At 50.5% G+C, this 14,164-nt stretch overlaps 1 protein-coding gene across 5 annotated transcripts in view; it reads right to left on the bottom strand.

The window, feature by feature from the left end:
- Positions 1-6,772: 6,772 nt before the first annotated feature.
- SGSM2 (small G protein signaling modulator 2) overlaps positions 6,773-14,164 on the bottom strand; it is a 38,660-nt gene continuing 31,268 nt past the window's right edge. For all 5 annotated transcript variants that reach the window (XM_068210770.1, XM_068210772.1, XM_068210773.1 and 2 more), the window contains 8 exons: positions 12,643-12,825; positions 11,918-12,292; positions 11,110-11,234; positions 10,587-10,669; positions 10,007-10,116; positions 9,462-9,558; positions 8,525-8,692; positions 6,773-8,259 (listed from right to left, as the gene is read on the bottom strand). In XM_068210770.1, coding sequence (XP_068066871.1) covers positions 8,171-8,259; positions 8,525-8,692; positions 9,462-9,558; positions 10,007-10,116; positions 10,587-10,669; positions 11,110-11,234; positions 11,918-12,292; positions 12,643-12,825 — 1,230 coding nt within the window. In that variant the 3' untranslated portion in view covers positions 6,773-8,170. The remainder of the gene's footprint in view (positions 8,260-8,524; positions 8,693-9,461; positions 9,559-10,006; positions 10,117-10,586; positions 10,670-11,109; positions 11,235-11,917; positions 12,293-12,642; positions 12,826-14,164) is intronic.

The raw sequence follows: 14,164 nt of genomic DNA, 5'->3' as shown, positions 1-14,164 counted from the left end.
CTTGATTTGTTGCCATTTTATAAATGACTTGATTTTATAGCTATGTCAAAAATACTGGTTTTTATTATTTTAATGATTGACAGTGCTTTGTTTGGATGTTTTTGGGGGAGTTTGTATTTGGTCTGGCTTGGTTTGCTGATGCAATAATTGGTTTGGCAGATCTCTGTGCATGGCATGGCCCCGGTCAGGGTCCCTCCTGCCAGTCCAAGCTCCCCCCAGGTTTCTCGGGTTTGTTGTTTGGCAGAGGCACACACTTTGTGCTGGCAGCTTGCAGGGCGTTTCTGTGGCCTGGTGAGTGGAACCTGGGACAAGAAGACAGAGAAATGAGGTAGATTTGCTGCATGCGTTAATGTTTGTTAGTTTGTTCTGTCCTGAGCACGCTTTGGTGTGGGAGCCAGTGGGTTTGGAAAGGAATAAAAGGGGATGTGGTTCCCTTCCAGAGCACAGGCGGTTCAAACAGCTTTGTTCCCTTTGACAGGGAAGCAATCTCTCCTTATGCAGGATAAGGGTTTGCTGCAGGCGATCGGTGTGAGAGCTCGTGTCTGACAGTGAGACGTGCACCAAAGAACCCTCATCCCTCAGGACCCTCCCGTTCCCCCTTCCCGGTGGTTGGGGCAGCACTGTCTGAGGTCAGTGGCAAATCCCAGAGAGCCAGGAGAGGAGGAATGCTGTTTGGCTCGGCTGGTACCTGCCAGCCTGCCCGGGAGGCTGCTTAGGACGTGTTGGGCTGCTCGCTGAATGTTCTGGTCCTTGCACAGTGTGTGTAGCTACTGCTGTGAATGATCTCCGTTCTGTCTTCCTCTCTTTTTAAAACAAGTATTCCACAGCCCTTACTGCAGGCAAAATGCTGCTGTAGCCAGCAGCTGTTCTGCTAGGGCAGGATGGGAGGATGGTCCCACATCTGCCCAGGAGCTTTGGGAGAGGACGAGGGGGTGGCTGAGCACCTCACGGCGCTGTGTCCAGCATGGGGCCGAGGCCTCCTGCAGGAAAACAGCACCCATCCTCTGCCCAAAAGACCTGTTGACTCTAGCAGGACTTCAGCCTATTGAGGACTGGCGTGAGCAGTGTCAGGGATGTAATTGAGAATATCTGCCTGTTCCATACTGTCCCCAGTTAAAACTGGTCTGCAGGCAGGAGAAGTGACTGCAGAGGTCAGGGGCGATTGTGCCTTCTGAGCAGGTGTCACTGGGAATTGTGTGAAGTCTGTTCATAAAGCCCCAGTTACCACTTGTTTTATTTTTCTTTCATGCATTCTTGAGTTCAGGAAGCTCTTGACTGTGCTTGCCAGCACGGCTCCTGCAGAGTGGACAAACCTTGAAGGATTTCTTTTGGTAGAACCCCATTTAAGCAGATCATTTGTTCTCATTCCAGTGCACCATTAACACTGGGAGATTCCCAGAATTGCCAGGACTTTGTTGTCCTCTGTCCCTGCAGGTGCTTTCCCAAGGAGGCCATTGTGTGCCGGTATTTGACAGATAGGGTTGGGTATGCCTCGGTTTCTCCTCATGAGAAACTCCTCAATGCTGAGTAGATGCAGCAGGGTCACCTCCCTTCTCAGGAGGGAGTGTGGCTTTGCCTTCTGCAGCAGCTTCAGGAGGGGGAGGACGTGTTCTTCTGCCTTTTTTTACTGTTCCAACTCACAAAATAACAAATTCTCCTCACTGAAGGAGACGGAGCCAGGTTGAGAATGTGCTCGGTGCAGGAGCGTTGGCTGAGCCCCAGGGAGATGAGCTTTCTGCTGGGTTACTGAATGGGCTGTGCTGTATGGACAGGGGTGCTGCTGACCTCACCTTCTACTCCCTTATGGTTTAGAGCAAAGAGCAGCCCTGCCTTGCCCAGTCCTGTATCTTGGCCAGTTTTTCTTTCCCCTTGGAATTGTGCCATGCAGTCTCTGATCCCCTTCATGGGTGTTGGCCTCCCTATTAGCTACATCCCCCTCGGCCCGCCCAGGAGCTGCTCCAGGTGTTGTGTGTACCCGTTCCCACCTGCCTTTTTCAGGGCTATTAGAAACATTCTTTGGGATTTTTCTTTTTGTTTTTTTAAAGTCAGCGAACTTCACTCTATTCTGTGGGAAGAAGAGTGGCCACAGCCCTTCCTTTTCTTGCTCAGAAACTTTGGATTTACACTGATGCTCTTAGAAATCCCATTCAGTACTGTATGACAAGGGGCACTTTAGGAATGTTTCTCCTCCTTTGATATATGTTTTCCCTATGGAGAAAGCTATATATAAATATATATGTACACTTGGGGATTCATAAGATCTAATTTGTCCCCCAAAAAAACAATAAATATGAAGTTTACAAGAAATCTCTTCTGTTGTTGAATAATATTAGTTATTGGTAACCATGCCACAGAAACAATAGAAAATGGGGTTTCTGCATAGTAGTTTGAGAGGGTTTTCTGTCCTGTCACACCTGGCTCGGAGCCTGTTGGTCAGTGGAGATGGTTCTGCCGAGGGCAGGTTCCCTTGCAGCCCACACGCTCCACGTCCTGCTGCCAGCAGCCAAATTGTGCTCAGGAGCTGGACCTGTGCTTAGAGCTCAGGCAGCACAGCCAGGGGTGTTTGCAGCTGGGCAGATGTGTGGGCACAGAACCCCAGAATGACCACGGGGAAACCTCGTGCTGGGCTGCGCCTGCCAAAGCCACTGCCAGCTGGCCTGCCGGGTGGTGCAGGCAGAGGGCAAGGAACCCAAACTGCTACTTTAAAATGATCCTGAAAAGAGCTCTTAACGCTGACACTTTAGATACAGGAATGTATTCCTGACCTCACCAGTAAAAATTTGCCAGATCTGTGTAGTTAATCTTAGGAAGGGAAGGGATCTGATTTCCCGTGTTCTCTGCAGTTGCTTGCGTGGGATCCGAGAGGCAGCGGGTCGTGTGTCCCTGGGGGCACGGTGGGGGCAGCTGCTGACCCACATTTCACGTGGGGAAATAAGGGCTGGAGCCAAACTGCTGCCGTTGGGGTTTTTCTGCATGTGTGTGTGTGTGTGTCCATCTGTCTGTCCGTGCTGGGGCTGCCTGTTGGGTGTCGAAGGCCAGAAGGGCTCCAGTGTCACCACTGGGCCCCTGGCCACGGGCACGGCTGGGTTTTGGTTTCTTGAGCAGAGCTGGACAGAGGGGATGGCCCTTTGCAGAGGCCTCTGCTCTCAAGGTGCCCAGGGCATGTCCGGGGCCTTCATCATCCCACTGAGCCGGCTGCTGCTGCTGCTGTTGGGCTCCTTGTCCTTTTTTTTTTCCTTTGTTTTATTTCAAAGTGGCCTTCTGTAACAAAAGAAACAAAAAAAATGCCTTTGGGTGGTTTAGGTGGAGGTGAGGTGTCGCTGCTGTGTCGGTGTCGGTGTGGTTGTCCGTGCGCACGCCTGATAGATTCCTGTAGACATGCAATGCAAGGCTTATTGTGTCTGGTTTTGTATGTAGCCTGTGTCTCTTTGGACTGGTTTGCATCCTGAGGGTGTTTTTTGCATTTAAAGAAAAAAAAGTGAGAACTGTTCCAGGTTGGGTGGGTACAAGGGGCTCTGGAGACCTCCCATGTGCCAGGGGTCAGAGGAAGGTGTCTTCTGCCCCATGTGATGATGTGGTCAGTGCTTGTTTGGCCCCATTGCTTTCTGTGATGGGTGTCCAGTGTCCCCACTGTGTCGGTGGAGTGAGCAGCCTTGGCCAGATGAACCAGGTGGCAGCTGCTTACCTGAGCAGGACTTTGGCTCAGCCTGTCTTGGTGTTCAGGCTCTTGCTTAATTAGCTTAGTCAGATACGTGGCTGCTGCAGAGGGCTCCTGGAGCTGGTGTGGAGGTGGGCAGCTCTGAGCACTCACAGGGGAGGCTCCTCTGAGACTTGGCATGTTTTTTTCTGAACAGTTGTTCATTCCAGTCTTATTTTGATTCTAAAAGCTATGGGGGTGAGGAGAGGAAAGCCCTCATACTTATGGCCTATTTTCCATCCCCTGTTATCATTTGGAACAGATTTAAATGGATTATAACACTGTCTTTATGTTATTTCCTCCCTGAGTGAAACATCAGTTGTTAGAAGCGGATGTTTAGTGTTAAGGAAAATAGGCTGTGGGTAGAATCAGTCATGGCTTCTTTCTGTCCCTGTTGTACAGAACTTGGTAATCCAAACTTGAACTGCTAAAATACCAGCCGGAGCCCAGCACTGGATGGTGCAGTCTTGGCAGAGGTTGTGTTTGGCTGTTCCAGGCTGGCTCACTCCTCACCTGAGGCTGCTGAACAGTGAAGGAAGGCCCCACTCGCCTCTGTCCCTGCTCTGCCAGGGCGGGGACAGGGCTGTTCTGTGCTGGGATTTGGTGGGAATGGGCCGTGGGATGTCACGGTGCTCCTCATCAGCGCGGCACGGCTGGTTCTGCTCTAGCTCTGGATGAGCCCCATTGATTCACCCCATTCCTTGTGCTGTGAATAGGAATTTGAGCGTGAGGGAGCGCTGGTGCAGAAGTCACCACCAGGGAAATGCCCCCACCTCCCAGCCCGTCTCTGTTGTGAGATTTTCCCTGGCTGGCAGGCAGGCAGGCACGTCCTCCCCGAGGTTGTGTGGCTGTGGCAGGCACAGGCCCGCGCTGGCCGCGGTGCTGCCGTCGGGAACGCTCCGGCCAGAGCCCCGGCGCGAACGCCTTATGGATACGCCTTAACAACCTGAGCCAGAAGTGTGCTGGGGCTTGACAGAGCGAGACATCAGGGACTGACTGTGACCACCCGATGATTTCTTGGCTTCTGGTCAGGCCCCAGCCTGGGCATCGCTGGGTGAGGAGCCGTGGTGGGAGCAGGGACTCCCTGCTCTGTCACTGCACGTGACCTCCCCCCCTCCTGCCTAAAGCATTAATTTATTTATTTTATCTCGCTGTGCTCCCCGCGTTAGGAATGTGTCACTGGAGCTGCTGACTGTGAGCCCAGTCGCTGCCATGGCTGGCCCGGAGCCCCCGTCCCTCCCCTGCACCTCACAGGAGCCCCCGTGTCGCGCTCACCTGGGCCGGTGCAGTCTGTGTTTACAGTGAGGACGTGTCACTGTGTTACCAATTTACTGAAATACTGAATATTGACAAACTAGACTGTAAAGATTTTTATGTGTTTGGATACATCTGCTATGTGAAAAAAAGCAACTAATTTTGTACATATTGTATTTTTACTATTCAGCTGTACAATACTGGCTCTTCATGCTCCAGAATTTAGGTATCCAACATGAATGATATCCATGTAATAAGCACTTGCCTGAAATAAATATAAAACTGAAATAAACATGCACTGAAATCGGAAACAGGTTTCTGCATTTGCTTCATTATGCTTTGCATGCAGATCCCTCACTTTGTTTGTGATTTCCCAGTTCCAAGAGCAATGCCTTCCCTCCCTCCGGAGCCAGGTGCGTGTCACGGATCGCGGGGCTGGAGCTCGCCCAGACCAGGCACAGAGCTTCCCGAGGGCCGTGTGTGGGTCTGGATCCAGCAGTGCTCTGCAGGGAGAAAGCAAAGCCTTGGCAGCTTCAGCAATCTGGGAGAACTCGGGAAACGGTGCCCTGTCCTGTGCCCTTCTGCTGAGGAGCCCATCCCAGCCCTGCTGCAGGACAGAGGGGTCCCACCAGCCCCAGCAGAGCAGCGTCGTGCCCGGGACCCTCCTGCTGGGACGCTCCCAGCCCTCCCAGGCAGCTCCTGTGCCGTGGGCTGGGGCTGTTCAGGGCGGGCAGGGATGGGCTGAACAGCCCGGCCAGACTGCCTCACGTGGAACTCTCTTTCCCGCAGGTGCTGAAGTTGGAGTCCCAGGTTCTCCCGCTCCCTTGTCTCCAGCAGGATGTGACAGACGTGGACGGTCACTCAGCACTGGGCAAGTCCAACCCATGGTGTGTTGGGGGCAGCAGGTCAGGCGGTGGGGCTGGACCCCCAGCTGGGCTCAGGCAGAGGGGCTGGGGAGAACACCACAGGTCTAAAAAACTGCATTAAAAATCACTGAGACTGTGCAGAGGAAATGGTGGGGAACTCGTGGGAAGGACAGAGGGACAAGAGCCAGCTGTAACCCCAATTGTGGTGCTCAGGTGCCCTGCCCACCCCAGTCCCACCATGTAGACAGGTGAATGCAGAGGACACAAGGACACTGGAAGTTTATTTAGGCCAACATGTCCTTGGATGCACTTCATAAAGGGCTGCTCCTTGTTGATAGGGATAAATACCTGATTAGCAGCTGGAATGAGCAGTGGCTGAGGGATGGCTGGAATGGGGAAATGTTCTCTAAGTCCCCAGGGACTCATCTCCAGGCAGACCTGTTTAGCCTAAAATCCTGGAACACTGCTGCAAAAACTGCCAGTAGCAGCCAAGCAGCCTCACCTCTCCAGGTGAGACCATGGAGGGACCATCCCTGCTGCAGAGGAGATGCAGCGGGAGGAGTTTAAGGGGTTTGAACAAGGACTGGGAGTGATGGAAGAGGATCTCTCCTGGAAGTCCAGCAGCTCAGCTGGATTCAATGCAGCTGCAGCACAGTGAGGCCTAAAATTTCAGGATGAAACTCTTCTTAACACTTGTCATAAGCCTATTTCTGTTCCTGGGCTGGGCTGACTCAGGCTCAGCCTGTGGGTACATGAAAACTGCCCTTAAAGTAATTTAAGGGACCTTGGGAGTCTACTTAATGGTGACCTATTTATTGCCTTTAGCACTACAGCCCATGCAGCTCATCAGAGAAACATTAATTACATCTTGCCCTATCCTCCAGACAGCCTCATCCCTGTTCCATTGCTGGAATCACCTCGGGGAGAGAAATCGCTCCCAAAGAGCTCCATGGGATGCCTTGATGATAAGTATTTATTCATAAGTTACATTTAAACATAAATAATTGAGCAATAAAGAGAACAGTCTGCAAAAATAAATAATACACAACATTGATAAAATCCAATCAGACAGAATGTTCTAACAAATACAGCAAAGTTCACAGACTGGGTTTGTGTGAAACAGCTGTACAGAACATTCCCAACATACCAAAGGAAAATAGTGCAGTATTATTATCTGTACATCCATCACTCCCTGGGCTCTGGGAGTTGGAGGTTTTTCTCACTCTTCTCATTCTTTTAAAAAATACTTTTCCAGTTTTCAAGTGAACAGACAGTCACACGGGGCCGGGCAGGGGGCCGGGGCACAGACCGTCCTGGGGCACAGGAGGGCTCCACACCCGAGCAGGGGCTGCAGCAGCAACTCAGAGCCCCCAGGAATTCCAGCTCCTTCACCTGGCCGGGGCTGGTCCTGCTCGCAGAGACCAACACCTGGTTCGTGTCTGCAGCCCCCACAAAGCCTCCCCCTGAAAGCTCTGCAGGGCAGGGAGGAGGAGGAGTGTGCAATGAGGGAGCTGGGGGAGGCTGGGCGCTGCCATCTGCTCTCCATGGGATGTGAATCCATGGCCCTGCACAGCCCAGGGAGCAGGAGCTGCCAGCGTCAGCAGGGTCCTGCCTGTGGGCTGAACCTGCTCACCTGAGCAACACAGGGCAGGGCCTGGCAGCTGGGAGCGGCCACAGGGTCAGTTTGCAAAGCAAAACAAAGGCAGGCTGAGCAGTAAGAGCCAGTCAGCCGAGGCCAAACTGGTGTTTTAGCTCATGAGCTCATCACTGCTCCCATGAACTGTGGCATTTAGGTTAAGGCCATTCTCCCAGCCAGAAACCTTATCAGCTTTAATCACTGCTAAATACAAACCCGAATGTTTTAGCAACATGAGCTCAGACACATTCTCTTCCATGTTCAAGGCAAAGACAGTGAGGCCAGGGCCGTGCTCCTCCAAGGACCCCATCCAGTGTTGGCAACAGCGGGCCCAGCCTTGCCTCCGCGGCAGCTTCTGGCAGAGCACACAAGGTGCATCCAGGCTTTACAGGTGCAGTAAGTCAAAATAGAAATGTTGCAGTTTGTCAAATCCCCCCCTTTCAACATCACAAAGATGTAGACAGATGTCTTCAAGAGAGGGAAATAGAGAATGCAAAAAAGATTTTGTCTAGAAATACAAAGTCAGTGTAACAAGGACTATCAAACACCAACCTCATCTGGTGAAGGGAAAGTTTGGGTTTTAAAAGTCTGTTACTATCTCCTCACTATTTATTACATTACATGGAAGATGCAATTAAAACACCATTTGGAATTACAGTGCAAGGAATGCTCCATCCAGTGGCTCACGGCGAGGCCCCAGGGACAGCCTGTCCCTGGTCACTTGTTCTCAATCAGTGTCTGCACTTTGTAGACAAGGTCTCTGGCTATCCTCAGGATCTCCGCGGCATCGTGGTGCTCAGCCATTTCTACGAGACACAGACAAACATCTTAACTGTCAGCACCTGCCCAGCACTGATATTCATGTGGCATTAGCAATAATTAATTACTGTAACAAGCAGCGATCCCGGAACATTCCAGGGGGTTGGTTTTGGAGAATTAAAGACAGAAGAAGTCTTGTGCTGCAGGACCTGGCATTGAGACTCAGAGCTTAAAATGATCACAAGAACTGCACCAGACAGGAAAAGGGAGAAGGAGCAAAGTCTCATCACTTTTTATCAAAATGGCTCTTACCATTAAAAAACTTGATGATATCAGTGAAGTCCATGTTGTTATCACGGATAATCTCTCGATAAACTTCCACAAGTGCTAAGGCAATGAAAAGGACAAAATGTTCTGAAGAGATGTGCTTTGCTGCCCAAATAACTTCCCACACTGTAAATACATCCTCGTACAACAATTCTGAATGGGAATAAACATTACAAGAGCATCTGATTATTCAACTGACCATGTCCCTCCTCTCTCACCACTGTCTACAGGCCTTACTCAGACTCCTCCTTTTCCTCTCCCCCTCTCCTTCAGCCAGCTCCTGTCACTTGTGCACGTTGGCACAGAACTGGCCTAAAGAACAATTACCACAGCCCGGAGGTGGGGTGGTGCAGAGCCAAGCCCAGGAAGGTACCTGAACCACAGGGACCATGTGAGAGCAGCACAGGAGGCCCGGCTGTTCTGCAGGGCTGCGTGACAGGCTGCAGGTCTGAACGTGTGCCCAGGTGTATCTCGGCTCTGCAGTGGGCCTGTCAGCACCCACACTCTGCTGGAGTGTGCTTGTGCAAGGATCCTGGCATCAGGGGTGCCCCCACACCGTACAAGGCACCTCACTCCAAGTACAGCAGCTCCTGAGCTATTGCTGAGCTGCTCCTTGTTATCACAAGGATGAGACAGGAGGCATCAAAGCTCACAGAGGAGTGGGATCACCTTCTTGAGCAAACAGGCATTTGCACTGGGCAGGAACTTGGCTTCAGTCACATCATCAGGAATTTGCAACTCCCCTTTCTAAGCCTGGACTCGTTCCAGTGCTGTTTCATCTCAGAGCTGCATTACCTTTCCTGGCTACAAACTCTCCAGTGATCCCAGCTGCCACTCACCATCCTGACAGACACTCCACACCAAAACACAGAGCTGTTACAGTTCTACACAACCCTAAACTACAGGTACAGAACATGATTACCTCTTTTAAAGTCAAGCAGGAACCAGCGATAGCAGAAGTAAAAATGAGTGTAATCTCCATTCTGGTGCATCAATTCAAAAAGTTCTGAGTCCAGAATCTAGAATGGAAAACATCAGCTGTCAGGATGTGGTCTGAAAGCAGCCGAGGTCAGAGGTGCTGGACTCCCACTCTGCTCCTCATCCCGTGGCCAGAGCAGCTGCTCAGCAGAGAACAGCCCTCAGCTGTGTGTGCCTGTGCTGTGACCTGGGTGCCCTGGCTCAGAGCTGAGCTGAGGAATCACAGTTGATCTTCACCATGGCTTTAAAGGGCCAAGGAACAAGGTGGAGATCCTACTGATTTTCAGCAAGTGGCAAATGTCCATCTCCACCTCCACCCCTGCTCTCAGGCTGTAACTCTACAAATCCACTTCCAGCTCCTCCTCCCCAGCTCTGAAGTCACACCTGAGCCCCACTCCTTGGAGCTCTTACCCTTTGTGTGGCACCAGGCGAGTCCCGAGCCTCTGCCACAGCCCTGTCTTCCGTCAGATACCCTAAAGCCAGACTCACCTGGATGAGGGACCGCATGTTGGCAAAGTGTGTGTCCATGGCACCTCCATTGGGGAAGTTCTGGCTCATCCTCTTCATCAAGTGGCTGAAGCAACTGTAGGCCAGCTGATCTGCAGGGACAAGGCAGACACTCAGTGCTGGCAATTGTGGGACTTCTTGAACCAAAATAATAGAACTGCAGGGCTTGGGAAAAATAGGGTTTTCCCCTTTGCTGTTCTCTGAATCCCAGGATTTAGATGAAAAAGAGGTTGGTTCCTGTCTCTGGACCATTTTTACTAGTTATGTTTCAAAGAATCCAGCCTGCAGTTGACTTTTCAGCATTAGTAACTACCAGAACACAGTAATTTTACTAACTTTGGTAAAATTTAATCTGGAAGTCAGTGAGTGCCACAGCAGTCCCAAGACACTAATGTTAGCCATTTCAACAGCCACAGGTGGAGAAAACACAAATCGGGAGCTGCAGGTTTGATTTTGCTGGTGACCAGCCCTGGTTAATGCAGACAACTCCTTATGAAACAGCATTTCTAAGGAAAGACCTCACTAAGGATACCAGCATGTCCCAAAGGAAAACCCTTCCTACCATTGTCAAGAATAACCATCAAAGGAGCCAGGAGGTCACACATGCCTTGGACATAACCAACTTCTAGGTGCTCCCAGACATAGCTGTGGAAAGAAGAAATCCTTGTATTGAAGGCTGATTCCATATGTGAGATCAAATCCTAAGCTGCTGAAGGTGTGAGTCTCAGAACCTTCTGACACTTCCCAGAGTATTTCACAGCCCTTTACTGTTTGCTGCCTGGATAAAGTGGCTCTCTGAGCATGGAAGTATCATCCTGATCAGGAGAAACCCAAACCTCAGAGTACATTCAGAGTACAGTTCTCTAAAATAGGGTCTGTCACTTGAGAAATCTTCTCAAACCTGCATTCCAAACTTGGACCCATGCTCTAACCTGCCATCCTGCCTGTTCCTCCTTCTGGCAAGTTGTTTTAAAGTCATTAGTGAGAATTCTTATTGACTGTTATTTGCATATTATAACAGCTTATAGATTAGCTTATGGATTGTGACAGAAATGTGAAAGTAGTTGGGTTTACAAGCTCATTACCTGCACATGACATTTCGGAGCTTCTCCAGGTTCTCAGCAGTAAAATACCAGTAATTCCGGTCACATCTCTGGACATCTTTATCAATTCTGTGCAAATTTAAGGCAACAGTGTCCAATAACTCTATCTAGAACAGAGAAGTTTTAGTTAGATCTGCCAAGTTTACAGCATTCCCAGGACTCTGTGCAAATTTGCTCTGAGAATCACCAAATGAGAAACAGTACAATTATACTCTGAGCAGATGAGGGCATCGAAATACTCAATTACTGTCAAAAATGTCAGGTAAAACACATTTGTTTGCACTGGGAAAAGTGCCAAAACTGTCTTATTTCCAAATGGCTATTTCCAGTTAAATAACTTCAGCAGAGAGAAGCAAAAACTATGCTGCTGTGTGACAGCAAGAGTAACAGAGCTGGTGGTATCTTGAATCTTGATTTAGGTTGTGGTTCATTTTGACTAGATGGAGGTTTTAGCTTGATTTAAATAACATTAGAATCTTACAAAGAGGACACTGTCCACACCCCCAGGCACTGGAAAGTTCTAGCTGCTAGAAATGTACCACACTGATTGTCTTGCCCTCCTACTTAAAAAAAAAACACCCAAATTTTTCTTGCAGCCTTATTTCCAATCTAGCTCAAAATCCAGATGAAAAGATTTGGATGGCAAAATCCTCAGTTATCATCCCACCACCACAGCTCTAGTTTGGGACTCTCTCTCTCTCTCTCATTAAATCCTATCTGAAAAAGCACCAGGGTTTGCTAAAAAAGCAGTGCTGTGCAGAGAGATGACGGTACTTCAGTTGTGACCTACTGTGTAGGACGCAGCGCAGACCGAGGCGACATCCACGAGATAATCCACCTGGGAACTCAGCTGCTCCTCCGAGACAGAGTCCTGGGACTGCAGCACCCCTGCCTTGGCTCTCTGCACGTGGGCTGTGCCCGCCTCAGTCCTTCCCACCTCAGTGCTGCCTTCCTCCTCAGCGCCATCCTCGAAGGAGCCGCTCTGCCCGTCGTCAATGCTGGACAGGATGCCCGAGGCCACCGAGTAGTTCCTGGAGGACGGCAGCCCCGAGTCGGGCGAGTCGAACTCCACGGCCGCGGGGGCCGGCGCCGCCGCCAGCGTGGGCTCCTCCTGCCCCTTGGGGTCCTGCTCCGCTGAGTCTGTTTCATCCACGGATATAAACACCTGCCACGTGCAAAACCAAGCACACGCTTCAACAGCAGCCGTCATCTGCCCCGTGCTGGGTCTGACTGAAGGACCTGCGAGGAACAGATCTGGAGAGCTGTTCCTCTGCTGAGAGGGGGTCTGCCTTCCTAGGTGAACCTTAGAGCCCCTTAGGCATGTCCTGCTTGAGAACAGCTGTAGACTATCCAAAATTCAGGCCTGCTCTTCACTCTAACATGGAGACACCACAGCTCCAATCTCTGCCCAGGATTCAGGAGCTGTGCTAACCTCCATCTCTGCCTCCTGGGGCTGCCCCTCTGCAAATGCTGAGCACTGCCCACTCCAGCTGGTGAGTGGGAAGGGGTACCTACATCATTGCTGATGGTGGAGTCCCTGTGGATGAGCCGCTGGACGTGGCTGTCAATGCTGCTGCCCGATGAAAACTTGGCCAGCGTGGCTGAGTGCGACTCCTTCTCCCGCTGCTTCACAATGACCTCGCAGGCCTTCCACTCAGCCATCACCTTCTGGTACCTCAGAGCAATGTCTGCGTCCACCTGCAGACAGAGACACGTCCTGGACACTGCCCTCCTTGCCAGAAGGCACTGACACTGGGAGGAAACAGGAGGGAGAGGTCTAAGGCAGGTGCAGGGTCTCAGACTGAAAGCCCAAAGCGTGCCGAGGCCCTCTTGCTGCAGCAGCACATCCCTGTGACTGGAGAGGAGTAGTCAGGTGTTGGGTATTAAACCAGAAAGGAGCCATATTAGCTCCTCAACAGCACTGTGCCACTGTGCCACTGACTCAGGACAGAAAATAGGTGTCATGTGAAACCTCACACAGAAGTCAGATGCAATCTACGGAGCAAGTGCTGCCTCTACCTGCATCATCCCCAGTTCCATCACACCTCCTTCCAACTCCTCTGTTCCACCTCTAATGCAGCCCTTGTGAAGAATTCCAGGTCACAGGTTTATAGACACCAGCCTGTACAGAGTCAGATCCCGGGATAAACTCTGGAATCCCAGCTCCCACAGCCCTGTCCTGTGGCTGCACTGTGCATGGCCAAATCTGTCCGCACTGGGCACCACAGGAATAAAACAGATCCTTGTCACTGGTGGCTTTCTCTTTTGAAAGACAGCCACAGAAAGCCCCTTGAGCTATTAAGGGACATGTAGCAATTTTACTAGTCTGTCACTTGTCAAGAGCTGAAGAGAAACCACAATTGTGAGCTGGCTCCAGGCTCCGCACTCGGCTGGCTGAGCTGCTACCCGAGCGATGCTGCTAAGAGCTGCAGGCTGTTTGTCACTTGAGGTAGCTGTCGAGTCATAAATCATAAAATACAACAGTTAGTGGAGGGCTGGAGGACAGCCACATCTGGGAGTGCAAAAATACCATCAGAAGACAAAGATGATAAATCACCTGCAATGACTTCAGTTAAGGACACAATGAGTTTCCTGTATGTGCAGGTGTTATGACTGTTTTCATGTCTCTCATTTAACAGACTCCTACATTCAGTGTAAGCTTCAGTCTCCAACGACCTATTCTTTTGAGGAGTCAGCTATTACTCGAGTTTATTACTAGTGTTGAGTAGCTCATTACAATTCCAGGTAAGTTCAGAGTACCCCTGGGTTAGTAGGGTACAAACTCAGGGAGAAAAAATCTTCTGTAGGAGCCTGTGTTCTGCAGATCAGATCTTTTCTATCTTGTAACATCTCTGTATGAATTTACTGTAATTCCTATCATACAGACTCCAGTATTTATCTCTTCTTGCCAAATCTCTATGTTCTAGCTGTACAAATGCACGTGCCCTTTGGAGATGGGCATCCATGAGAGATGGCTTCACATCTCCCACTCTAAAAATGAAACATCTGGGTCCTTTTTTTCATTTCCAGACATACC

Source organism: Anomalospiza imberbis, chromosome 20, assembly GCF_031753505.1.
Source record: "Anomalospiza imberbis isolate Cuckoo-Finch-1a 21T00152 chromosome 20, ASM3175350v1, whole genome shotgun sequence".
Classification (NCBI taxonomy): Eukaryota; Metazoa; Chordata; class Aves; order Passeriformes; family Viduidae; genus Anomalospiza; species Anomalospiza imberbis.
Note: the sequence above shows the minus strand (reverse complement) of the source record. Positions and strands in the feature narration are given on the sequence as shown.